Source organism: Hemicordylus capensis, chromosome 14 (assembly GCF_027244095.1).
Source record: "Hemicordylus capensis ecotype Gifberg chromosome 14, rHemCap1.1.pri, whole genome shotgun sequence".
In the NCBI taxonomy this organism is placed as follows: Eukaryota; Metazoa; Chordata; class Lepidosauria; order Squamata; family Cordylidae; genus Hemicordylus; species Hemicordylus capensis.
Window position 1 is genome coordinate 13,287,215 of NC_069670.1, and position 26,659 is coordinate 13,313,873.

General features: G+C 53.0%; 2 protein-coding genes and 1 long non-coding RNA gene across 13 annotated transcripts in view; 1 reads left to right on the forward strand and 2 right to left on the reverse strand.

Moving 5' to 3' along the window:
- GATAD2B (GATA zinc finger domain containing 2B) overlaps positions 1-6,581 on the forward strand; it is a 46,495-nt gene extending 39,914 nt beyond the window's left edge. For all 8 annotated transcript variants that reach the window (XM_053277497.1, XM_053277498.1, XM_053277496.1 and 5 more), the window contains one exon: positions 424-6,581. In XM_053277497.1, coding sequence (XP_053133472.1) covers positions 424-557 — 134 coding nt within the window. In that variant the 3' untranslated portion in view covers positions 558-6,581. The remainder of the gene's footprint in view (positions 1-423) is intronic.
- A 5,298-nt stretch (positions 6,582-11,879) lies between these two features.
- On the reverse strand, positions 11,880-15,119 carry LOC128337045 (uncharacterized). The gene is made up of 3 exons (XR_008312162.1): positions 15,002-15,119; positions 12,562-12,999; positions 11,880-12,274 (listed from the first exon to the last, which is right to left on the reverse strand). It is a non-coding gene; the product is annotated as an uncharacterized LOC128337045 (long non-coding RNA).
- A 2,797-nt stretch (positions 15,120-17,916) lies between these two features.
- Positions 17,917-26,659, reverse strand: part of LOC128337016 (immunoglobulin superfamily DCC subclass member 3-like) — a 41,095-nt gene continuing 32,352 nt past the window's right edge. For all 4 annotated transcript variants that reach the window (XM_053277473.1, XM_053277471.1, XM_053277472.1 and 1 more), the window contains one exon: positions 17,917-26,232. In XM_053277473.1, the coding sequence (XP_053133448.1) occupies positions 26,140-26,232 (93 nt within the window). In that variant the 3' untranslated portion in view covers positions 17,917-26,139. The remainder of the gene's footprint in view (positions 26,233-26,659) is intronic.

Here is a 26,659-nt window from a genome sequence, read left to right on the forward strand (position 1 = left end):
AATACACACAAATGCATACCGTTGTTTTTTTAAAGCATTGAGAAGTGGAGTTCCTGACTTGCCTCCTCGCCTGAGCCGAGTAGCAGCTGTCTCTTGCTCCCCCGCCGAGCACCGGCCTCTGCTCTCTCTTCCAGAGCAGAGCACTCTCGTGTTTGCCCTTCCCCACATCCGGGAGAACCCCACAGAGCCGTCCCTGCTGCTTCCCACGTCCATTAGCCGTGGTAGTGGAGCAGAGCCTCTGTGTCCGGAGGCAGTCTACCTCTGGGTTCGTTTCTGCTGGGCGGGTGGGAGACAACCGAGGGAGGGGCCGGTGGGTTTCCTGCAAGCATCTGGCCGGGGGCGCTGGGGGCGGGCTGCCAGGCGGGGCGAGCCTTCGGCCCCGATCCAGCCAGGTCCCTCCTGACCTCCTGACCTTCTCCCCAGGTGTCAACATCGCCTACCTGAACGCTGGGATTGGGGGCCACAAAGCGTCGAGTCTGGCGGATCGGCAACGGGAATACCTTTTAGACATGATCCCGCCGCGCTCTATATCTCAGTCCATCAGTGGGCAGAAATAACGCCAGCTGCCCCCTCCCCGCCCCGCGACCCCCCCCCTCCGCCCCGCCCCGCCCCGTGTCCGTCGCATGCAGTGCCTGTACTGGTGCCTACCATTCGTGGAGGAAAAGGAAAAAAAAAACAGAAAAAGGAAAAAAAAACACAAAAACAAAGACGAGAACATTTTGGAGCTCCAGCCGCCCACCCCCTCCGTGCCGTCTCTCCTCTCCTCGTCTGCGGATCTCGTCAGCGGCAAGAGGCTCTGCTCCCTTCCCCGAGGTCAGAACGTGTCTGCTTGGATCCTGCACTATACACGTGTTAATGCTTGTTTTACGCTCCTTATTTTTTTATTTTTGTTTGTTCCTTTGTTTTTCGTTTTGTAATGACAGCGCATAGAATTTTTAATTGTCGTGTTCTCATTTTTATTAATATTTTCTTTTTTTCCTTTCGCTTCAATGGACGGTTAAGAAAACCTTTTTCTTTTTCTTTTTTTAAGACAAAAAAAAATCTTTCTAGAGACTTTGAAAAAGAAAAAGGCTCCCCGCTTTTTAACTCCTCCTGAGGGCTGGCTGAGGCCGACTAGGGGCTTCCACAGGGGCGTGGAGGTGCCTGTTGTGGGGCGGGGCGGGGGGGGTGAGGCCACCCCCATGGGTGTGGCTGACCCTCGGAAGGCCCTGTCCTGGCTGGAGAGGGCTCACTTTGGGGGGAGCAGGGCAACAGCCTGTGTGTCGTCCCCAACATCCAGGGGCATGGGGGTACCCCGGCTTTGTGGCTATGTGTGTGGGCGTTCCAGTCAGGAGGGTGGCTTGCTAGTGCTGGAGGGGCCATTCTGTTGAGTGGTCCCGCCCGAGAGCCGGCAGCAGCCCTGTGCCCCAGGGCGAGCGATGGCGGAAGGGGGTCGGCATTGCGGCCTTCCCCCCTCTGCTGTTGACCCTCCCTTAAAGACCCCCCGGCCCCGATTCCCTACCATCCTCCTGCCTAGCCCAAAGGGTGGGCTGTGGCCGGAAGGAGACCCGTCCCGGGCCGAGGGGGCTGTGTTTTTGCTCTCCCTTCTGCTCCCGTCACGCAGGCCACTTGCCGGCAGAGGGCGGCATCTGCAGCAGACCGGGGTGAAGGCCGACCTCTGCCACCACCCCCTGCCCCGGGCTCAGCCTTCTGGGACGTGAACCCATCCGTGGGGCCTCTGGCCACCTGCTCCAGAGCGACCGGGGAGCCCTTGAGAGGTCAGGGGAGAGGAGGAGAGGAGGAAGCACAAAGAGTCGGCTCCTGCGGATGGAGGCCCCGGGGAGCGGAGGGGGAATTGCTCACCCCTCTCCTGGGCCACTCCAGCCTTTCTGCCGTGGGCTTCCCCCGGTGCCGCCCCCTCCCACCTTTCCCCGCTGCTCCCTCCTGCCACTGCTGGCCACGGGACTTGAAGTGGGGGCGGGGAAGGCAGGAGGGCAGGCCTCCTCCCAGGGGACTCCCCTCCCTGCCTCGCGGTCTCCCTGCTCTACTGTGGCCTGGAGTTCCCTTCGGAACCCTCCCTGGCCCTCGGATGATCCCCCTTCCGGGCTCTCTGCTGTGTCTCCCCCTCCCCTCCAACCCGTGAGCACTTAACGAATGAGGAGGCCGGGGGTGGGTGGGGGGCAGCGCTGGGGGGAGCATCGGATGCTCTGTGTGCTTGGCTGTCTCTGTGTGTGTGTGTGTGTAGATAAGGTAATAAATATTTGCTCACACACACACACAAACACACACACCCCAACGGCTCTCTTCTCAAAGGTGTTGTCTGTTTCTTGGATTCCTGTGTCGCTTGTGGCTGCCCCCCGCCATAGGCCTGGCCTCCTCTCGGGATTTCCTCCTGGTGTCTTAAGCCCTCCTCTTCCTCCCCCCCCGCCCACCCTTCAGAGCCCCTTCCCCTCCTCGGTGTCTCCTTGCTTTTTCCTCCGCCTTGCTTGGACTTTGCTTTTATGTGCTTCCTGCAACCTCCCGCCCCCCCACCAAAAAAAAAAACCCCAAGTGCCATTTGTTCGTTCCCCGCTTTAAGATGAAATAATGAGAATAATAATAATAATTGATGATCAGGCATTGCGAAGAGCTCCAATGGCATCCATCAGTGTTGGCCATGATTAGTGTGTTGTTACAAAGGTGATGGAGAAGATGTGAAGAAAGTGCAATACTTTGTCCTTTTGCTGTGAGGGCCCAGGAGGCAGACGCTCGGAAGGGGCGGGCAGTGGCAGACCCGACCCTGCATTTTCGGAGGGGGGGTGAGGTTGGCCAGCAAGGCTCCGTCTCCCCCGTTCAGTGTGGATTGAGTAAGCAGGGTGGAGGGACCCCCCCCCCATCTGCACGAAGGAATCCTGCCAGGTTGTCTGTGTCTCTCTGATCCTCCACCCCACCGCCCGCTGGTGGTTTCAGATCCAGACCCCACAAATCCCTTCCCCACCTGCCCTGTGGACCCCCTTCTCCTCCCTGCTTTCCAAGGGACCAAGCGGCAAAGTGGCCCAGCCACGGAGTTGCTCGTCGGTTTGGGGATGGTCTCTAGCGGCAGCCCCGATTCTCTGGCCATCAGTGGCCCTGCCCGGTGTGGTTTTCTGGCCTGGCCGTCCCAGGTGGGCCCAGCAGAAGGAGCTGAATTCCAGGGCCACCACTGCAGCCGGGAGTTCCGCTGTCCTTCTTACCACTTTGAGTGTCTCGTGGGAGGAAGAGCAGATCTGGGGATGGGTCCTGCCGCCCCTTGGGGTGGTTTGCCAGAGCGGTGGCCTCGCCTTCCTCGGACCCTGCTCAGAGCCATGCCCGCTAGTGCTTCTGCCAGGGCTTGGGACTTCCTCAGCCTGGGAAAGGGGTCAGTTGGCACCCCGCCTGCCCTGAAATGCCAGCTCTGCCCGTGTCTGTCACAAGCCGTTCTCCTCTTCTGTTTGAATTGCTCCTCACAACCGATTCCCTTTTCTCTTGTTTCCCCCAAACTCATCAGTAACTCTCTCTCCTTCCCACCTCGTCCCATCCCGGCTGCATTTTTGGCTGTGCTGTACAAAGTCATCTCTCCCTGCCTTCCTTTTTTTCATTTTAAGGTTAAAAAACTTAAGAATTTCCTTCTCCAGCTTCCGTTCACCTTCCTTTTACAGCTTAAGTTGTAGGTGCTTTGTGGTTGATGCTGTTTTGATTTCTTTCCATTTCTTCTGTGTTTCTTCCGCAAGGAACAGGTAAACCCCCCCGGTCAGCCCCCCCTCCATACACCCCTCTCCCTTTTTTATCTCCCTCCCTTCCTTTTTCGCTCCCTTTCCCCACAAACTCTTTTTAGCTTAACAATATTTGCTGCCGAGATGTTATAACAAGGACTCGTTCGTTGTATATAAGCTATTTCTTGACACATTTAAAGAAAAAGGAAAAAAGAGGAGGGGGGGGTGGGAGACGACAACAAACTGAAATTGTACATTTGTGTAGAGAAAACAAAACGACAAAAACCGAGAAAGACAGCTTAGCCATGAATATTGTGAAAGTTGTTAGTGTGAACTTTTGTACAGTGTGAACTTTTGTGTGTATGACATTTAAAATGTGCAAAAGGCGGTTTCTCGGGAGTGGGGGGGGGCGGGAGGAGGCTCTGGGGGGCCATGCAGCTCATGCCACACACCCCACACCCCGCTCCCCTCCCCTCCCCGCCCCCCCCAAGCTGAAATGGATGTGGTGGCAGCCACCATTTCCCCCAACGGTGCCTTTCCTCCTCTTGTGTCAGGCCCAAGGAGTCCCTCCTGCGCAAAGCCAGCACGCTCACGACCCCCGAGCGGAGGCCGGAGGCCCGAGTCTTCCCTGCCCCACACCCCAGCCGCCTCCGCACGAGTTGGCGTCCCACGGAGGCGGCTCCTCCTGATTCCTACGAGTGGGAGGAGCAAGTGTGATGACTTATTATTGTTCGTGTCAAGCTCTTCAATGTATTTGCACTCTTTTTTCACGGTTGCTTCAGCTTTGGGACAAGAGGCCCTTGGGTCGGCGGCGTGCAGCACAAGGCTTCCTGAGAAGGGAAGAGAGGGGGGGGCCCTCTCCAGCCGGCAACTGGGCTCCCTGGGGTGAGGGGAGGTCTTCAGGGAGGGGCAGGCCCCCACTCCTGTCAGATGCCGCGTTGGTTTCCTCCTTGTCCCCCTTGGGTGGCTGCTCCCGCTCCCCCCCTGCCTGCTTCGGGCCCCACCGCCAAAGGCTTGCGCCGTCCCTCGGACATGTTTGAGCCTCCCCAAGACCTCCCTTGGGTCTGTTGGGGGGGTGTTTGGTTCTTCCTCCCCTCCCGACGCGCTTTCGGGATTTGGTTTTGAAGGGTCTTGAATGGTTGTTTCTAAGAGGCTCAAGCGTTGAGGGCAGCATCCAGGTGACAGAATTCCAGTATTTGGGTGGACGGCGTTGGTTCTCGGTGTGGCTCTGCCGTGGGGAAGAGGGGCCACTGGACTTCACTGTGACGCCCGAGGGCTAAACCGAGAAGTCCATGGCCCATACGTACGTACGGTGGCGAACTGGAAGTGTGGATGGACTGGGAGGGGTGGTTTCCAGTGAGCACGCCATGCGTTTGAACTGGCCTTCCCGTTGGAAGGAAAGCTGGAAGAGGTTTGCTCCCAAGGACAAGCTCTGTTCCTCGGCAAGGAAATGGGGACTTTGGCATTGCTTGCCCCTCCAGGCTGGAGGCTGCATGGAGCTGGCCCCAGGGGAATGGCGAAGCCTGTTGAGGGGCGGCCTTAAAGGCGCCCAGCCCTGCCGACACTCCAGGAGTGGGCCCCCTCCCTAGCTTGGGGGGCTGGCCGTTCTAGAAGAGGGTCGGGTGGGGGCTTCCTTCGCCCCTTGCACAGCTGTTCTTGGTGCCTCTTTGCTGTTGGCTATTAGTTGCCCGATGTCCAGAATTGGCCCAGAATGCACTGCCCGCCCAAAGGCTTCTTAGCGGTCCTTCCAAAGGGCCTTGCCCTCCCTCCTCCGCCCTTCTCCTTTCCTAAAACCCGTTCCCTCTGGTGCAAAGCCTGGGGCAGCGTGCTAGCTTCCTCGCGAGCGCCGATCTTGCGCTTCAGGTTTCTAGTCTTCATGACCTGGACAGAGCCCTCCCCGCCCCTCGGGGCTGAAGTGCTTCGGTGCTGCCGGGCTGCTCGCTGCGTTCCTCGGAGCCTTCTGTTAACATACCCCGGGGGGGGGGCCTCTTGGTGTCTCGATGGGAAAGGAAGAGGGGTTCCGAGAGCCACTTGGTGTTAAATGAGATGGGGCTGCAAGATGCCTGTGCCGAGGCGGGGGGCATCCTGCTTTCTCTCTGGCCTGGAAGCAGCGGTGAGGCTGTGTGAGCCCCTCCCGGCCACGGCCTGCTAGGCTGAGCCTGCGCTTCGTGGTGGCTGGCCCTGGTCTGTGCAGGCCCGTCCAGAAGGCGCCGGGTCTTTCCAGCACCCAGACTGTGTGCGCCAGCCTGCCGTCGCATCGGAGCTGTGCTTTGCGGCTGTGCGTGTGCGTCTTGCATCTCCAGCCGCCCAGCCCCGCATGGCCACGGCCGGAGAAGGCACTTAGTGTGGGGCCAGACCTGCCCCCCTACCCCCCCCAGTCTTATGGCAACCCCTTTTAGTAGAAGGGGCACTGCAGGCACCACACCACCATTGGGGCAGTCTCGGCCCTCCGTCCCCCAAATGGCATCGGGGTCTCTTCATTGCAGGCCTGAGGCGGTTTAGACAAGGCTCCGTTTGAACCTCCACATCCCCACCAGGACGAGCAAGGGGGCAGAGCTGGGTTGATCCCCCCCCACCTTTTCTGTTTTTTTTTTATTTTTACCCCTTCACAGCTGAAATTTTGGAAAGGAAAGAGAGGCTGAAGTGGGAAACCAGACCTTTTGCACGATTTTAAGAGGGCTTTCTTCTTTTTTCTTTTTTGCATTGTGTTTTTGAATCTGGTTTAAAAGGAGACTAAAAAAAATTAAAAAGAGAAGCTGTTTAAATATTGCCAATTGATTATGCAGTGACCTGATTAAAAAATAAGCTAATTTTTGGAGAAAGGATAAAAAAAAAACTTTGTAATATTTATCACTTGCAAGCTATGTTTAATAAAGAAAGGAATGGTTTATAGCTTTGGATGTGGCTGGTGTCTTGTAGGGGCTCTCTTGGCAGCGTTGGGGAGGGGAGGGGATGTGGCCGGACCACAACTCCCATCATCCCGGAAGGGCCTGTTGCCCCCTTTGGTGCTTGATAAGAGTCCTTGCGTCAGGGACAAGGTGTCGGGAGAAAACAAAATAGATCTAAACTGTTGTTTCTGTGTGGTGTTTTCCTGCCTTAAACCTGATCTTTTTCACCGTCGTGACAATCTCGGGGATTGTGTGGGGGGGGCGGCTGGCAGGGTACTCGACTTCTCCCCATTTTACAGGCCGAACCGTGGAAACTGAGGCCCCCAGCTGTGCCGGAATTGGAACCCACGCGGAATCAGACTAAGGTAAGCTCCCGTCTAGACCCAAGTTAAAGTGTTGTGACACCCCCCCCGCCCGCCTGTGCGCACATGTTTGTAATGCTGGGGCCCGGCGGCCAGCCTGTGCTCAGGAAACATGAATTGTGAGCAGAAGAGGCAGCGTTAGCTGAGCCAGCTCAGGCCCTCGGTCCCTCCAGCTCAGACTGGTCCACGCAGACTGCCCAGGGCTCTCCCAGGCCTCGCTCACACGGAAGTCTTTCCCAGCCCTTGACTGCCTGTGGACTCCTCTTCTCGAGCAGCCTGGCCGTAACCGGCCGCGCGTGAGTTTAACCAGGAAGACCTTGAGCAGCCCAACAGTAGACCTTAAGTAGTCAGACCGAAGGCCCAACTGATGGTGTTCTGCTGTTGGGCCCGTCAGGTTCAAGGACATAACTGGTTAAAGTCACACACGGCTGGTTAGGGCCAGGCTCTGGCCGGGCCTCTCTGCAGAGACCCCTCTCTCCTCGGCATTGGAGCTTGCAGGTTCCCCTCTCTTGGCCCTGCCTGCAAGAGCTGGTGGGGCTCAGTGGGGCTCCGAGGAGGCCGTTTCCCTTCAGGGTCCACTGGACGGAGAGCAAGGCGGGAGACGGGATATCCTGGCACGCCTCGACTACCCAAAAAGAGGAAGAGGAAATTTAAAAAGCACTGCATTTGTTGCAAATATAGATACGAACTCTTTTTAGTCTGCATGGGGATAGGCCGTGTGGTTGCTGAGAAGAAATGCTGCTAAAATATTTCCTTTTTACAAAAGCATACCTAAATTGACCATTGTTTTGTTGTTAATCTTTGTAAATGATGTATTACCAATTTTAATATTGGATGTAATTGCATAAAAGGCCTGCATCTCAAATACTGAGAGATTCTAGTATTAAATGGGGGAAAAAATGTTTCTTTTTTCAGTGGCTTTGGGGCTTTTCCTTGCAGTTCCATTTTATGTACACACACGCGCACACAATCCGACTGACTCAGTTACTAGGAATGCTTCCCGTTCCCTGGTCCGTTGCCTTTTTAGTTTTTCTTTTTAGCAAAAAAAAGGCTTCTGGGCAGTGTTCCTTGGAAGAAGGATTCCCAGAGATTGTAGACTACAACTCCCAGCATTCTCAGCTGCTGTGGCCTTTGGCTGGGGATTATGGGAGTTGTAGTCAATATCTTGGAATCCCTCTTATAGCCTGGGGACCGCCAAGACGAATGGAATATATGGTGGGCAATACTATTGTGGAAAGTGCACACTTCGCCAGATATACTAGACTCATTCACATGATGATACTTCCGACCAAGTTTGGAGATCCTGAACTTGGGTAGGGCACTCCTCCTACCCTATTTAGCATCGTGTGAACAAGCACAGTCAGTGTCAGGCTTGCTTCGCAGATACAGACACGGTAGAGGTAAGCTGGGTGACCCAATGGCAGGGCCCAAATGGTGCCTTCTGTGAGCATTTTGTGCAAGGCGCAAATGTGCAAAAGATGGAAAGTCTCTGGTAGGGAAGCCTCGATCACCACTGCTGGGGGCGCATTTCAGCCCCGGGGGAATCCAGTATCAGGGGGTCTGAGAAGGCTTCTCCCAGCCGTTTGGAGAGCACGGTGGGGAAGAGAGGGCGGGACAGAGAGCCCCACACCCCGCTGGGGAGGGCTCCCTCCAGCAAGGGAGAACGAGGCATCTGCCTGGGGCCCAGGAGGAGTCCTTGCAAGGGGGCGAGACTCTCTCTCCCTCCCCAACGGGCACGTCTCGCTTCCAACCCGCACGGGACTCTGCGCAATCTGCAATTGCGAGGCAAAGCGGCAGCACAGCTGCAGCAGCCCGCTTCGCCGCCCCTGGCTTGGAATGGTCGCGTCCTCCTCCTCGTGCTGCAGCTGGCGATGTTCTCATTGGTGCGGCGGCGGGTTAGAACGTTCAGGCCCGGGGGACGAGACCATAGGCAGGCAAGCGAGGGGGGAGTGAGGAAGGTGGGGGGCGGAGTTCTCGCGATGACTCGGAGCCAGCACGGCGGCCGACTCCCTTTGCTAGTCGACGGGAAGAGAAGCTCCGGGAAGGCGCTCGCGGCGGCGGCGAAGGCGAAGAAAAGCCCGAAGAGCCGGTAACGGGGGCGGGGGGCGCTCGCCCGGGGCACGAGGAGGGGGGTGGGGGGTGGGCTGCCCGCAGTGAGCCCCCGCGGCCGCCCCACGTGCAGGCGGCAGGATCCTGCGCTTTCCCTTTAAGAGCCCCGCTGCGGCTTCGGCGCCTTCTCGGCGCGGCTGTTCTTTGGGGTTCGCTTTGGCGGGTGGGCTGCCGGGAGGCCCTTCTCCTGGGAGGACGTGGCTGCTGGTTTTGCAGAAGTCCTTACCCACCGTGATGTGTTATTTTTGAGATTTATGGTGTATAATCGCAGAATGCAATCTCGGGTTTGTTCTGGCGTGTAGTTTCCTAGTGAAGCAGAAACCGCCTCTCTAACCCAGGCAATTATCTCCTCCTCCTCAATCCCCACCTCCCGGGCTAACATAAAAAGAGCCCCTTGGATCAGGCCCAAGGCTGGTTCAGCCCAGCACTCGGGCCCCCCCAGTGGCCCACCAGCTGCCTTGGGAAGCCACACAACCCGGAGAAGGAGGCATTTCCTCGTTGCTCCCTTTCAACTGGATTCAAAAACACCCCACCTCTGAGCCTGGAGGTAGCCTCTAGTCATTGGGACTAGTAGCCATTGATAGACCTGCCCTCCATGAATTTGCCTAAAGACAGCCAAGCTGGTGGCCATCACCCCATCTTGTGGCAGAGAATTCCAGAGATGAATTCTGCACTGTGTGACGAAGTCCTTCCTTTTGCCAGCCCTAAATGCCCTGGCTATCAGTTTCATGGGATGGCCCCTGGTTCTAGTGAGGGGTGTGAGAAATAACAACTTCTCTCTATCACACCATGCATGATTTTATTAATCTCTATCATGCCTCCCCTTCGTCACTTCGTCTCTAAACCCCAAAGCCCCAGATGTGGTGGCCTGACCGCATTGCATTGTCCTGCTGGGGTTCAGGAGGTTTTAGCCCCAGAACCTCTCAGTCTCAGGCTGCAGCCTAGAAATGTGCAAAAGGATAAGAGTGCTCCTGTGCATGCGCAAGAGCTGGTGGGGCTCTGAGGATGCCATTTCCCTTCAGGGTCCACTGGACGGAGAGCAAGGCAGGAGTCAGCAAATATCCCGGCACGCCTCAACTACCCGAAAAGAGAGATCACTCGGATCCTTCATGTTTTCCGATGAGATGGTTTATTTATTATTTAAATGCATTGTGCCTAATACGGGGGTCCCCGGGCAGTGTGGGATTGCGATTCTCATCATCCGTTGCTATTGTGGCTGGGGATTATGGGAGTTGTAGTCCAACATATTGCCTAAAGCTAACATATCCCCTGCTAACTTGGCAAAGAGGCACCTTTTAACGTGGTGATTCTCTTTATTTAGCAGGGGGAGAGTGACTGGCCCTCTCCACCCCCAGCACAGGACCTCCAGTGACTGTTGATGGTGTCTATCTGATGTTTCTTTTTAGATTGTGAGCCCTTTGGGGACAGGGAGCCATCTTATTTGTTTATTGTTTCTCTGTGTAAACTGCCCTGAGCCATTTTAGGAAGGTCAGTATAGAAACTTAATAAATAATAATAATGCAGAGATACCCAACTCTGGCTCCCCAGATGTTGATGGACCCAGATGCTGCCATCATCTCTGTTGGCCATTGCGGCTGGGAGTGATGGGAACTGTAGTCCAGCAGTGTCTGGGCACCCAAGGCTGAAAACGCTGCTCGCTGCCATTCGTAAGGTTGGAAGCCTCTATCCTGTCCCCCCTTGCCACCTTTCCCTAAACTTAAAAAGCCCCAGACTCCAGCCCCCTCCTCGGTTGGGTTCCCCTCTTCTGCTCCTTTTCCAGTGGTAGACTCTCCTTTTTCAGAGGCATCAACCAGAACTCTACAGCTTATTCAAAAGGTAGCTGCGTCGTATCTGGATTTAGATCCCGCTTTTGGTCCAAAAAAACATTTCCAAAGTGGCTTATGTAGCAAAAGGAACGAGAAAACATCCTGAGGTTTCCGCAGCAGAATATTCAGCTATAGACGATGAGACCCCTATCAGGAAGCCCAGCAATCTCTGTGTGTAAGCATCTGCCCAACAGCAAGAGCACATTAGCACTTCCAGTTACCCAGTTGTTTAATGTAAGCGCTTCTGAAATGATCTGGATTGTACTTTGAGGCCTTGGTATTATTATGTTTTTGTGTGGGGGGTGGGGGTGATGATTTGGAAGTCTGTGGTCCCATTGGTTCATTTCTTTAATGTGATTTGAACATATTACTCCATTATTGTGAGCCGCCCAGGCCAGGGTTTCTTAACCTTGGGCCCCCAGATGGTGATGGACTACAACTCTCATCATCCCCAGCCACAATGGACATGGCTGGGGATGATGGGGGTTGTAGTCCATCGCCATCTGGGGGCCCAAGGTTAAGAAACCCTGCCTAGGGACTTCTTTGTATGGGGCAGCATAAAAAGGTGATAAATAAATAATGTTACTCCTCATTCTTACATGGCATTATTATTATTATTATATCTGCCATCCATTATGTTTCTCTTTAAGTAGAAAGCCTCGGAAGGAGGGCTTTCTATTGTCAAGACAGTGTGTGGGGCATATTGGATTTATTTAGCACTAACTGACCCACACGGAGCATCTGTGGGCTCTTTGGGGCCAGCTGTTCTCCCCTCCTCTTGCCCTCCCTCCCCTCGGTGCCAAGGAGAAGAGGGTTTCCATTCCCCAAAGGGCTCACAGTCTAACAAATTAAAGGAATGAGAAGGGAAATGTACAAGATCCCATGAAATATTCAAGGGCTCCACATTAACCAGGCAGATTGGGCGCCCAATCCGCCTGGCTAATGTGGAGCCCTTGGAAATTTCATGGGATCTTGTACATTTCCCTTCTCATTCCTTTAATTTGTTAGACTGTGAGCCCTTTGGGGAATGGAAACCCTCTTCTCCTTATTGTTTTTCTATGTAAACTGCTTTGAGAACTTTGTTTGGTTGAAAAGTGGTCTATGAATGATGAATGAATAAAGGAATAAAAGAATTCACAGCTGCCTCTGTCCAACATGGTTGCATTTTCTGAGAGTAATTGAATGGTTTCCAGAGTCACTGGTGTGTTTCCTTACGACTCCCACTTCGTGTGGCATTCAGGGGCCACTCCCCCGCTGGATTGGGCAAGGCGAAGACCACACGAGGGGTCCGGACCTTTAAATTCTCACCCCGATTGGGCAAGACCTGCGAGGTCTGTAAATGGCTTATCTGCTGCACGGACTAGCCCAGCCCGGCATCCTCTCTTTCCCCAGAAGCTCGCCTGCAACACAAACAGGGCAGGGGGCAGCAGACCAGAATGCGGGCTCGGGACTCCCAACGCCCACTCGGCTATTCCGGCAGGCATAAGCCGGATCCCTGCTCTGAGTCAGGGTCAAGTCCCTGCCTCGCCTCCAGCAGCGCCCCAAACACACTTCCAAGAGCCGCGCTGGCAGTGCGCAGAATCGGAGGAGGAGGAGAGGCCACACCTCTGTAGATGATGTCATTCAGACCCCGCCCCCCCCACCCGGCGAAATAAGTATTAGTTCCGAAAACATTTGCTCAACAAACCTCGTGGCAGAGTGTGGTAAGCTGCTGCTTGGGACGCCGAAGGTCGGGAGTTCGATTCCCCGCAGGAATTGAAAGAAAAAAATTCTTATTTTTTTTTTTTTTTTTAATCCGCTAGCTGGCAATAAATATAAGGTCGGTTCTTTCCCTGGGTTATGGGCCCTACTCACCTTCTCACCTCAAGCTCGCTCCGCAGCCCCAAATGGGGTCCTGCCAAGGTGGGCCATTTGAGACTGCGCAACTTGCCCAAGGCTACGCAGGTGGCAGGACCCATAACCCGGTGTAACAACCGACCGACTAAAGTAATGGACGATCGCGGCAGCGGCACCCACGGGGATTCGAACCGTCAGCTTCTCGCACCCTAGGCGAGTCGCTTCCCCGCTGCGCCACCGCGGCCGATACTTCCAAATCGAGTCCTCGAACTCTTGTAGCGCCGACCTGCTGGAAACCACAAAAAAAAAAAAGTAAATACTCTTTAAGCCTTTAAAAAATAAAACTAAGTTGCTACAAATAACAGCCACTAAATCTCTCTATTTTATTTTTTGTTCCCGTCCCGTCGAGTTTTAAAAAGCCAAGCTGGTTGCTTGTTTCACTCTGCCGCTCTGCTGGGTTAAGTGCAGCAGCAGGAAAATAAAATAAAATCAACCAAAGCTGCCGGGGGGGTGGGGGGGGGCTGCCCGTCAGCTGGGGATCGGGGTGCGCTGCCTCGGGCCATGGAGGCTCCACTGAGCTACGCAGCCCTCTCCGCCCACGGCCGGGCCCCATTGCTCGGGAAAATGCCTGCAGATCCGCACCTGGAGCGCGGAGAGAGACTCGCGCAGGCGCACCTCCCGCCTCCCAGCCAGGCTGCTCCCCCGCCGCAGCACCGCAACAACACCCGACGTGCAGCGAACTGCAGAGGAATCCCTGCCCAGACTCATCATCAGGGCACAACGACTGAGATCACACGACGGGGCCGTGGCTCGCTCAGGGGCAGAGCATCTGCCTGGCAGGCACCAGGTCCCCCGCCCCGGCCCAACAACCCCTGATCGCCACCGCATCTTCCAGGAGGGCTGGGAAAGGCCCCTGCAACCCTGGAGAGATGCTGCCAGTCAAAGCAGACGACAGAGAGCATCTGCCTGGCAGGCACCAGGTCCCAGGTGATCAGGGGTACATACACTGCCTCGGAAGAGGGAGCAGCTAACAAGCAAATCCACTGAAGAAGCTCTGTCTAATCTCCGCCCCCCTCGCTCTGCCCCACTGCCATCTCAGCCCATGGCCAGGCCCCATTCACACACACCGCAACAACACCCGACATGCAGCAAACTGCAGCAACAGAGTCCTAAGACGGAGGAATCCCTGCCCAGATTCATCAGGTCACTCACGACGACTGAGATCACACTACAGGGCCGTGGCTCGCTCAGGGGCAGAGCATCTGCTTGGCATGCAGAAGGTCCCAGGTGATCAGGGGTACACTGCCTCTGAAGAGGGAGGCTCTATTGAGCAGCTGACAAGTAAACTAACTGAAGCAGATCTGTCTAATTTCCGCCCTCCTCACTCTGCCCCACTGCCATCTCAGCCCATGGCCAGGCCCCATTCCTTGTGTGATCTTGCCTGCAGATCTGCATCCGTACCCATGGCGGGAAGAGGGCTGGACGGGCACTCTCCATTTGGGAGTGTGCTAGTTTCCAAGCCAGGCTGCTTCCTCGCCGCACTGCAACACCCGATGTGCAGCGAGCTGCTGCAGCAGCAACAGAGTTCTGCGACTGAGGAATCGCTGCCCAGATTCATCGGGGCACGACTATCACATTACGAGGCCATTGCTCTGTGGCGGAGCATCTGCCTGGCAGCCACCAGGTCCTCCCCGGTCCAACAACCCCTGATCGCCACCGCATCTTCCAGGAGGGCTGGGAAAGGCCCCTGCTGGGAGAGACCCCTGCAACCCTGGCAAGATGCTGCCAGTCAGAGAAGGCGAGGCTGAGCGGGACGGACCAGAGATCGGACTCCGCACACAGCACACAAGGCGGCTACTCCCTAGGATCCTAGCCTTCGCCTAGAAGAGCAAGGTTTCTTAACTTGGGACCCCCAGATGAACTACAACTCCCATAAACCCCAAGCAAAAGCATCTGAGGATTCTGGGAGTTGTAGGCCAACAACTCCCGGGGGCCCAAGGTTAAGTAACCCTGGCCTACAGCCTTGTCCAGGAGAGAGCAACGGGGAGCAGCGAGGGGCACCCCTTTCATACGTGAAAGGGGGGAGAAGCACGGGGGAAGTACACGTGTTGCAAAAAAAAAGCGCCACACCAAGAAAGGGGCCGAAGACGAAGGGCTCTTAAAGGGAAAGCGCAGGGTTCAGCCTGCACGTGGGCGGGCAGCGGGGGGGGGGCTCCCACCATGCAGCCCGCCCACTCCCCCCCCATGTCATGCACCGGACGAATGCCCCCCTCCCCGCCGCCATTACATACCGGCTCCGGCTTCCCGCCGCCGCCACCGCCACCAGCGCCTTCCCGGAGGTTCTCTTCCCGTCGAATAGCGAAAGGAATTGACCGGGCTCCGAGTCCTCGCGAGAACTCCGCCCGCCCCCTCCCCCCGCCCCCCGTGGCTCGCCTCAATGGTCTCCTCTCCTCCCGTCCCGGCCGCGCCTGAACGTTCCAGCCCGCCTCCGCGCTCCGCACCAATGAGAACGTCTCCAGCGGCGCCACGAGGAGGAGGACGCGACCATTCCAGAGGCGGCAGCGGGGGAGGAGGGGCGGAGGGTCAAGCCTGCAGCCACCCAGGCAGAGTCCAGCGCGGGCTGGAAGCAATGCTCGCCCGCCCGCCCAGCCTGGCAGCAGGGGTGGGGTGGGCAAGGGAAAGAGAGTCTCGCCCCCTTGCAAGGACTGTTCCTGGGCCCCAGGCAGACGCCCCTTTCTCCCTCGCTGGAGGGAGCCCTCCTCCCGGGCGGGGCTGGCAGTGGCGACGGGGGCGGCTTCTACGGTCCCTCTCGCCCCTAGAGGCGCAGGGCATCAGTTTGGGCATCATCCTCTGCTGGGGCATCAGTTTGGGCAGACCTGGCCCAACTCCCCTCATCCCGGCCCACCCCGCTCTCCCTGCCATCCGCCCGGCTCAGCTAAGCGGCGCCTTGAGTTTGAAGGAAAGGCTCTTACAGTTGGGATGAAGTCTAGTCTCGGGAGGTTCTTCCGAGCTCAACGCTGCTGCTGCTGCTGCTGGGAAGCTGGGCTGCTTTTCTCACTCTCTGCTCTTCCTTCCTTCCTGCTTGTCTTTCTCTCCTCCCTTCTGCTCCTCTTTTTCTCCCTCCTTTCCTTCTTCCTCTCCTCTCCTTTCCTCTCTCTCCTGTTTTGTTTACATCTCTGCAAAACACATTGGGACATGTCCTCTCTTTCAAGGGCCTGGCCAGGCCTTTCGGCAAAGGCTCCCTGAAGAACAGAGCCCTGGCAAGGTGTGGGGCCCCCTTCCAGTTAATTCTAATGGGGGTTAAAAGAGCGGGGCCCGGGGAGGTCGCCCTGCTTGCTGTGCCCGAAGGACAGCCCTGAACAGGGCAGCCCCTGATAGACCTCCGCTTCGGATCTCTCCCTTGGAAGCGCACCTGGGCATTGGAGTTTGCAGGTTGCCCTCGCCTGGCCTAGCTCTGTGTGGCTCTGGTCATGCCGTTTCCCTTCGGGGTCCACTGGATGGACAACAAGGTGGGCGTCTTGGGAAATCCTGGTGCCTGCCACCTTGCCCCTGGCCGCAAGACTGGCCGCAAATACATATTGCCTAATGCAGGGGTCCCCGGCTGCTGCGAGACTTCAACGCCCATCATCCAGTGCCACTGTGGCTGGGGAGGACGGGAGTTGTAGTCCAACAATGTCCAAGGACTCACAGTTGGAAAGTGCCAGCCTAGTGTTTAGAATGGCCATCTATAAATACAGGGCTGCAGTGTTTCGATTGTATGTAAACAATGCAGGTCAAACCTGCAAGACGAGAGCTAAAACGTCTCCACTGACAATCCCAAACTTGGTATGACAAATTCCTCCCCTTTGAAACTCTGCTGCTATGAGGCCAGAGACACAAGCTGGCATGCAGAGGAGGAGGAAGCCTTTTCGGGATCCCTTTTCTTCCCACCAGGAGTTCTCAACCTTGGATCCCCAGGTGTTGACAGACTACAACTGCCATCATCTCCGTTGGCCATTGTGGCTGGGAGTGATGGGACCACTCCTAAGGTTATAACCCCTATCCCCCCCTTATCACCTTTTCCTCCACTTAAAAAGCACCAGACCCTGTTGCCTTTTCTCATAAGGAAGGTGCTCTTGCATCTGCACCTTTCCTAGTTCTATAGTGTCCTTTTTCAGATGCGGCAACCAGAACTGTACAGAGTCCTCTCAATGTGGCTGCATCATATATCCCACTTTTCATCAAAAAACGAACCTCATAGTGAAAAACGAGGAAACCTCCTAATGTTTACACAGAGGAATATAGGCTATTAGGATTCTATCAAGAACCACCGTGATCTTGGAGGAAGGCCTAATGTTCTCAAGTTGATGTATACATTTTCACAGTTCTTTAAAGTAAGGACTTCTGCAGTCATCTGAACTGTACCATGGGGTATTTGTATTCGTGGGGGGTGGGGTTTGAAAGTCTGTAACTATTAATTCATTCCTTTCATATAATTCTAATCTTATATAGTATTAGTCCATTATTTTGCTCCTAATTCTAAAATGACCATCCATTATGTTACTTTCTTTCTATATATGCAAGGAGGTTTGAAAAGGCTTTCTGTTGTGATGACGACATTTTTTATGTATTGGATTTTTTAGAACGTTACTGTGAAGCCTTTAATAGATTATGGAATTTTGCATGTTTCCTTTTTATCCACAGCCGCTTGCGTACAATAGTGTTAGCCCAAAACATGGGAGGCATTTTTGGGGAGTAATGAAATGGTTTCCTGAGTATCTTGTGTCTCCTCCTTTTCTGATGTTTTTGTCAGCTTGGAAGCCTCACTTTCTCCTGTGGAACAACAGGTGTGGGTGCATCTATAGGGAGGCTCCCCGGCTGGATTGGGGAGGGGAGGTCCGGACCTTTAAATTCTCACTCTGATTGGACAAGACAGAGGCTGGGTCTTTCATAGGCGATTTATCGGCTAAATGGACTATGTCTGGCCCTGACCTCTGCGAAGGACCTTTTCTCAGAAGCTCATCTGCAGCACAAAGGTGGCTAATCCGTCTGGCTGCAAATCCCTTCTGGACCCTTTTTATAATGAGGCTCCTGGAGCCTTGTTGGGAGGAACAGGCTTTAGAGAACACTTGTTCAGTTTGGAAGGACCAAACTGGCACCTTCTATTCAGTGGGCCCACGCCAGTGCCTGCTGTGTTTGAGGGACAACCCATAGGGGTAGCAGATGCAGAGAGAAAATCCAGATTCCTTACCATGCTTCTGTTCCAAAGTCAACTTTGTTAACCATGAAAGATTCCAGCACTCGCTCCCCCAAGAAAACATATAGCCAGGAGACATTTTCCACTTTGTTTTTTTAATTTTCAACACAGGCAAGAAAGATTTCAGGACATCACACTGCAGCCTCCAGATCCCGATGCCTCAATGACTACCTTGGATGGGGTGGGAACTTTCCTGACAATATTTTGTTTTAACCATTTCAAAAAGCAATAAAACAACATTTAAATAAAAATGTGAGATGTGGTGGTTTGGGGGAAGCCTGAAATGCTTTGGGTGCTAACACACAAACACTCCACCTCTTTACTTAAGTGTGGAGAAATGTTACATCAGCTTACCAAAATAAAGTTCACTCATTTGTTTCAATGGGACTTACTCATGACTAATTTAGTCTGGAGGCTGTTTACAGCCACACCTTTAAAAATTCTAAGCCCTACTGGTGTTTAGAGTAAGACCAAAATTAGAATTAAGAAAACTGTAGCAAATTTGCATTGGAATACTATTTTGAAAACTCCACCACATCCCTGCAAAAAAAGAAGAAGCAGTTTTTAAACCCATGCAGGGCGGGAGGCAAGTGTGGGCACTCTCTGAAATGCCAGTTAAAGCTCTCCCTGCCTCCCCAACCCTTTGAGACAGGCTACTTGGGGCTTGGCTGAATTGGTCCTTTAAATTCCTTCTCTCTTGCTGAGTAACTGACAGCCACTGTGGATTTCACAGCCAACAGCCAGTTCCTGCTAGTAGGGACCAGTGCTGCAGTGGACAGTGATGGAGACCACGTGGTTTCCTTCTGGGTCAGGTGCCAACCCCACTTCTCCCTCCCACTACTGCCCCCAACACACTTGTTTCCTTTCTTCTCTTCCATCACCCTTAGGCCGTACTGTCTGTCTTGCACAGGATGTTAGCTTTTCCCCAGCCAGGTCCTCCCTTCTCCAATAGTTAATCTTCTGGAAGGACTCTGGCTGTGGCTTCTTAAAGCTTTTGTTTCATTCTCTTAGTTTCACAAAACACATTTTTTTAAAAAATCAAAAAAACATTTTCTTGTCTCATTGGTTCTAGCCTTTTGTCTTAGAGATAGCACTATTCACAGTGGTTCAGCAGGAGCAGAGGCCGGGCTCCCGCCATGGGGGGCAGGCAGGCAGGACATCACCTCAACTGACCCCAACGATCCAATTGGTCTGTATTACAGTTACAAATGGAGCCATATTAAATCCAGGGCAAGTGGGATATTTCAACAAGGGACAATTAGCTTGCAAATCTCCAGTCTTTGGGAGCTGCTGAAGGGCTTTGGAATCTGAGGTGGTCAAAATATCAATTTCTATTAACAGATTTTTGGCTACTATTGGCTTAAATTGGGTCAGGAGCTGTTTAACCAGGGGACCCCTTTCTCTCTGAATCTCCGCCTGAAGGGCTAGAATTGGGCAGAAAGTGAGCAACACTTTTCTACCCATCAACTCACCTTTTGGGGAGGGTTTGGAAGTGAGCAAGAAAAAGTTTAAATACAGCAGATGGGCAACTAGGCAATGGAGGCGGGGAGCTTAAAAAAAACCAACATTGGAGGGTTAGAGCCTCATTTCAGTCAAGCAGGCTTGAGAAACAGCCATTTGCTTGTGTGAGTCAGAACTGCCTCTTGGCACTGATTTTTGTTTTTCAAGCCTGGCCCTTCCTTTTTTTTTTTTAGGCCATAAATGGATAATGTACTCCATGTGGGCAGATAAAACCCTGGGGTTTTTATCCAATATAATTTTTTAAAAAAACAAATTTTGGGGCTAGTTTTTAAAAGTAAGTAAATAATCTCTGGATGCATTTCCTCTGGAGGAAAGCGCGGGGTGGGGGGGGGTACTCAATGGGGCAGTTGATAAAGTAAGGGTGTCCATTTTCAAGCACTACAAACAGGATTCTCTTCCCTTTGTCCTGAACTTCCAGAGAAAATGGGAGTGCTGTTGTGTCTTTTTGTGGGGAAGCTATTCCAGGTATTTTGTTAACCATCTCATTAGGAGATGAATTACTAAGTCCTCAGCCATTCCAAACTGGCCTACAGCCAGCCCCATGGAGGTCTGCAGGGAAACAAGCCCCACTGATTTCACTGGGAGTGGGGGTGGGCTAGAGACCGCAGTGGGACAGGGCTAGTTTGTGGTGGCTGAAGCCATATGGGATATTGCCTTTGCGGGAAAGCTTGATGTATGCCGTTCAATTTAGAGATGGCAAAACTTAAAATGCAGAGTGGTTTTTAGAGGAGGAGAAGGAGGACACCTTCAACACCTTCTGAAACTTAGCCAGATAAATGTTTCACTGCATAATAGACATTCCAGTCAATTCTGCACTTGGAATACTGTATCTAGTTCTGGGCCTCGTATCTTACGGAGGAGGACTCTGATAAACTAGAACAGGTTCAGAGGAGAACAACACAGACAGGGAGCAAATCCTGTGAGGAATATATTTTGAAAAGAATCTCTCTCAAGGAAAAGATTTTTTAAAAACTATAAAGATATACAAAGGGACAATACCATATATTCCTTCAAGCACACATCACTTTACACTTAACTTTAAAAGTACAAGTTAAATACACTGAAAAATAAATTGTCCATAATATGAAGAAACCAACCCAAAAGATGCTATATTTAAAAAGTAAAGTGTCAATCCTTACTTCCACTTGACTGCCTGGGAGAAATAGGTATTCTTGCCCAAGCTCGAAGCAGCCTGCTGAAAGTTTCTCTCCAGAAAGGTGCCTCACTCACTAAACTCTTCTACTGACCCAGCTGTCTCTAATTTCACTCAAAAAAGCTGCATTAGAAGACACCTGTATCCTGTACAGACTCAGATACAAATGGCAGCTAGACAGAAAAACCCTGCCCCTGTTTTTGAAAAGATGAGAATGAGGCTACATCCCCAAAGCAATATTCTTTGAAAATTCACAATATTGCTGAAGCCAGAACCATGCTGCCCACTCCCAGGACACAGAACCCAAAGGGCTGGCGTGACCTGCTACAGAGATACAAATTATTCAAAAGAAACAGAGGAATTCGTTTACCAGGGATATGTGGTGCATGCTTGCCTTTAGCCCATTAGGAATTGGGGCATCCAGTCTAAAAATCCAAGCGGCTTCTTTTCTAAGAAGCTTCTGTCTGAATAATCCCTTCCTCTCTATGGGGGTAATGGCCCCACACATGTCGTCTTCAGCCCTATGTCCACATTCCAAATAGTGTTTAACCAGAGGCTCCGTTTCTCTCTTCTGTTCTGTACTGCTGTAATGCTCAACAATTCTGACCTTCAGAGTAATATCCCCCAAAGAATATTGCTTTGGGGATGTAGCCTCAATGGTGGCATTATCATTCCCCTCCCCGCCACAACATTATATATATTTCTGTGTATTTAGCTTGAATTTTAAAGTCAATTTTTAAATTCAAGTTTAAAGTACATGCGTTTTGAGAAATGTATGGCATTGTCCCTTAGGATATTTTTTTGGTTTTACATATATATGTGCATTTATTTTTGTATCTCTTTTGTTCATAGACATTCCTTGATAAGTATTCCCAGAACACAAAGAGGTTTGCTTCTAATGCAGGCTGTTTTCACTGCTTTCTCAGCTATTTGCTGTTATTATTATTTCTTGTTTACACAGTCAGACAGGTGGTTTATTATTATTGTTAGAGAGACATTTAATATACCACCCACTCCGAAGACTCCGGGAAGTGCACAACAAGATGCAAACCTCTTATTCAGGCCTCTAGTTGTTTTTTTACCAGTGGTTGCATGGCATCATGAGTTCTGTGGACTTCAAAGCTTTATAATACACAGTCTCATGGATTGGGTAGTCTTTAAAGCTGCACAAACACTTAGTTGTTCTTGCACTGACACACAAACAAATTTGGCCACAGTGGCACTGCATCATATGGCTTGCAGTCTTGAAGCTGTGCAGTGCCCTGATGTAATATACATCCACCATTTTAAAGAAGTGTGAAAATGTCCAAAGTGATTTGGACAAGCCCTGTTTGACTGTAGGAAAAAGCTGTGGCTGTAGGAAAAGCAAAGCTGAAGATATAGAAGGTCTCTAACTAAGGGAAGGGATTTTGGCTTGCTGATCTGCTAGAGTGCTACTTGTGAGTTCGAGCACATCTGTTGTGGCCACAGTGACCATGTCACACATTCACCGCTAACAATTAAAGCGATTTTCGAGTGAGGGCTCCAACTGGCAGTGGCTGCACTGCAGATTCAGGAAGGAGGGGAGTTCATAAGCCAAAGCACAACTGGGCAAGGCAAGGAGGAGGGCAGGAACCAGCCGGGATGCTACAAGAACCCTGACATGGTGGCTGATTTAATCCTATGGACTTGTGGCAGGGAGTAACAATCCAATCAGGGTCATAGCCGATGAGAAGGGCTTGTTTGTGAGCACACCTGCATGGGGCGGGGCTGTACAGGGCAGCCCCTATGAGCAGCGGCTAAGGGAAGGTGTTCTACCCCCAAACAAGTATTTCTTCAAGTATGGAGATGGGGAGGACCAGCCAAGAAGCCGTGCCGTCGGGACGGGTGTTCTGACTCCTCTCCCCTGGACCTCTCCAAGGGACAGGGGGGCTAGTTGGGTGTGGCTTGAGGCAGAAGGCCCTGGAGGGCACATTTCAACTCTGCTTTTCTGGCAACACAGATTAAAAAGCATCTGTGTGGACGTGGTTTGGACATTACCATGGTAAAGTGGGCATCTTTGGTGAGAAGTTCACAGTCCGGGTGAGGACTCATCCCTGTCAGAGGAGACTGCCATGAACTTTTTGCTTCAGCCAATGAAGCACTGAGTGAGGTGGTGATGCCTGGCCTAGAGCCCAAGAGAGGCTCCAGGAGGACACAAGGGGGGGTCATTAAAGCCATCAGGTTAGAGATACACAGGGAGGTTCTTTTTTGCTCATCAGGCCAGGGATGGCAGCCGACGGGCGTCTTTGAGTAATAGCTACAACGGTTGGTTTGGAACGTTCCTTTGGTTGCTCTTGGATGGAGGTGGACGGTGGTGGATATATTAGCGGGAAACCTGGACTCTGGCTTCTTGAGGGGCAGTGACTTTTTGATGGGGCAGTGCATCCCGACAGGAAGTGGGTGCTGCTGGAACTTCCCCCTTTCCTGTTGGCCTCCGGCCTCACTGCAGAACCACTGTGCGTGTCTCCACTCACGGGGAGACACTTCCTATCAAAGAGGGAGGGGAAAAGATCAACTCGTTTCAGCTATGAAAAAACATCGGTTTGCCTAAAGCACTAAAATAATCCAAAAGAAAAGGTTTGGGTAACTTTTTTTCTTCTTCATACTTTTGGTGGGGAAAAGAAGGGCAAAGGTGGGGTATTTTGGTTATAGTTCCTAGAGAGAAATTAAGGTGAGAGGGGGACAGCAAAGCTTCAGAAAACACCTACCTAATGGTTCTCCTTTTGTTCTGTTCTTTGTACACAAAACTTGGTTGGTGGTTTTTCCCGCAAGCACACAGAAAAGATCATGCGTGAGGTCACTCATACAAGGAGAGAGGCTCATGTGGCCTGGCTGTGCTGCTTTCCCCTTTTCTTTTTCTTTTTGGAAAGAGTGGGCAATCGACAGCAGAAAGAGGACAGACAGAAAGGACGCCTGCTTGGCAGCGACACGGAGATTACGACACGGATGGAACTTGTGTGGTTTTTGCAAGGGTCATCCAGGAGGCCTGAATTTGCCACCTTTTATGCATTAAGATATTAACTCTTTGGTTAGGGCCAGTGGGTGGAGCCGGGGCAAAGATGGAATTTGGACCATCAAGAGGTACAGTCAGAACAAAACTCTGCTGGATTATGGGTGGAGCCTGCCCAAATCTGGACAGCTGTGAGCAGAGTGGAGAGAAACACAGTCTGGAGTGGCTTTTCCACCCCGATACACCAGAGTTCTGCCCTGTATTGAAAGAACTCCTTGAAAAGTAGAAAGCGAGGTGAGTTCACTCCCTGCTGAGCTAATTTTCTCCTTGCAGAAACCTTTTAATGTAGAGGAGTATTCAGAACTGTGGCTCACTCCTACCGAAAGGAGTAAGTGAGAGGCAGTCACACGTCTCCCCAAGTCTAAAATGATAACCGTCTGTCTGTTTTCTCACGTTAAATACTGTGGTTACTGTACTCACTTCAGAGAGTTTTACATTATAAGCTAAAGAGGATTATTCTGCATGACATTTATCTGAACCGGTTCAAAGTGTTTGGCTCTGGAACTGCTTTTTAAAGTTAGTGTGCAAACTGGAGAGTTTGAAAGTACTGATGAACCTGATCAGCATGCAAATTTTTAATGGACTGAATCCCTGATTAGGGGAGAGTTTGCGGGATTCTGTGGGCTTTTTGACTGAACATCCTTACACTTAACTGTTTCCTAGTTGTGATCTGGAATAAGACAGAGAGAGACTCTTCTGCCTTAAGGAAGAGAGCTGCTGAAATGTGTGGAGTATATTCAATGTTGTTACAAAAGTGAAATTTCCTGAGTGGGCATCTAAGGTTGGGCCCCTGCTTCTTGCTTGCTTCAGCCAGCCGGGTTCCCAAATGGCTGGGGCTTTGGTGCTCAGAAAGGAGGGTTCAGGAGCTCCAGGAAGAGCAGCACAGAGGCTCAAGTGGCATGAAGAGCCACCTGGGCATGTGCAGAATGCCCTTTCCTCCGCACTGAATAGCTGTGGCCTACAGCCACATATTTGGAAAGGTAGCCGAAGCCCTCCCCAAGAGGTGGGGCAGGCCGGGGCCATCTGACAGAAAGGTGAATGCAGGCTGCATGAGCCCAGATGCTCTCTCATGGTTCCTTTGGGCATGATGGGCTTGTTGACCTTCAGAAGCAGAGCTCCTCCTGGGAACTGAGCTCGTGCTCTGCAGAGCCGCCTTAGGAGGAGAGGCGGGCAGAGTTGCCCCGTCTGCCGTGCCAACGTAGGCGTCCAAGAAAGAAGAAAGAGGAGGAAGAAGCTTTGGCAGGAAGGAAAGGAAAAGGCAGGAAAAAAACAAAAGAGGAGGCGGCGGAAAAGGAGGGGCGCTGGTGTTGCACTCATCTCTGGGCTCCTGGAACTGTGCGTCACACACTCTGGTGACCCCCAGTCGGGCTCGCCGAGGCGCTCTTCAGTTGCAAGGGGGGCTGTAGGAGGAAACTGAGGTTTGGAATTGGGCGAACCCTCGATCAAGCAGGTTGTCTAGACACCAAGCAGAAGCTTCTGGTTTTTCAAATAAATATCTCCCCCTTCCAACTGAAGAGAGCTCCCTCCGTGAGGGGCCGGGGGAGAGCCGACCCCCTCCTGCTCCTGAAAACTAGAAAGCTAAGGCTCTCGTTGTCCGTATGGTTTAAAGCTCTACATCTTTGGAAAGCAGTTCAGCAATTTCTTGTATCATCTTAAAAAATATTTGGATAGAGACGTTATATAATATATATATCTCACAAAAAGACACTCTGTAGGAAGCAGCAAGAGAAGCTATTGGGGGAAAAGGTGGGGAGGAGCGCAAGGCTCTGGGTGAAGGGCGCCCCTCTCCCCGCCCCCTCTTGGCAGGGAAGGGGGCCGCTGCGGGCAGACATTCACCAGGCTGGGGGTTTGCTGCTGCTGCTGCTCCCGCTTTTGGTTTGGCGTTATTTGGTATGCTGGTGCCGAGCGCCCAGGCACCATGGGCGGGGGTGTCGAAAAGGGATGATCCTCACTCACCCCACAGTGGAGAATGTGGCTCTCGTTTGGGACACTTTTGGGAGCCTCAACCTCCCCACCCCCAATCGTTAACGGAGGGTTGGCTTCGGCAAAATTGTGGGGGCCAGCTTCCACCCCAGGCCCGAGGCAGCTGAGAAGGAGGGGCAGACACACTTCTCTCCGCTGCCCCTCAAAAGGGTCTGCCTCGGGGGCTGGGGTCTCCCAGCTGCTGTGGAAGCTGCCCCCCACCTTCTCCCCCCACCCCACCTCTGGCCGGGGTGGGGAGGAACTGGGCCGCCAGAGTGGCTGGCAGGTTGAGGTAGTTTTGGTATCTGTATCAAAAATAGATAATCCGGGACAACTGGCTAGGGTGGCGATGGGGCCGGACCCTGGCGGTCCAGCGGAGGTGAGGTAGATTCTTTGGAGGTTTGCGGTTGGAATCCTGGGCGGGGTGGGGTGGGCGGCAGGGTCGCGGGAGGCCGGGCCACTGTGGAGCTGCCACCCCCCTGCTCCAGCTGGGGCCTCCCCCCACCCCGTCCCCACCAACGCGGGCTTAACCACTGGGTTGGGACGGAAGGCAGCGCTCAACGGTCACTTCGAAATGGGGAGTGTCGCGGGTGGCCAGTCCGTCGGAGGGTGGCGGGTTCTGTGGGGAGAAGGAGAAGGACACAGCTCAGCGGTTTCCAACATCGGGGTGGATTTTGATCAGTAGGGTTCTCTGACGGCCGCAGACAGGCCAACTCCAGCTTGGCCAACCTAAAGGAGGGCTGCATTTCTCTCAAGTTCTGCTCTCGGTCTCAGAGGGAACCCACGGGTTGCATCTGGAGCTGGAGACCGAGCCGAACAACTGCTAGGTTTTCTATTTTAACCAATAAAGGCGATTCAGGGATGGGAAGAGGACCAGTCCTTGTCCTTTCTTTGCCCCAGAAACCCTCAGCACACCCCAAAGCTCTTCTGCACCTAACAGAGCCTAATGCCGTCTGCCCTCCAACTTAAGACAGTTACGACCAGCCCACTTTGGGGTTTCAACGCCATGTCCAGTTTCCTCTCTACCCATCCGCCCCCGACTCGTG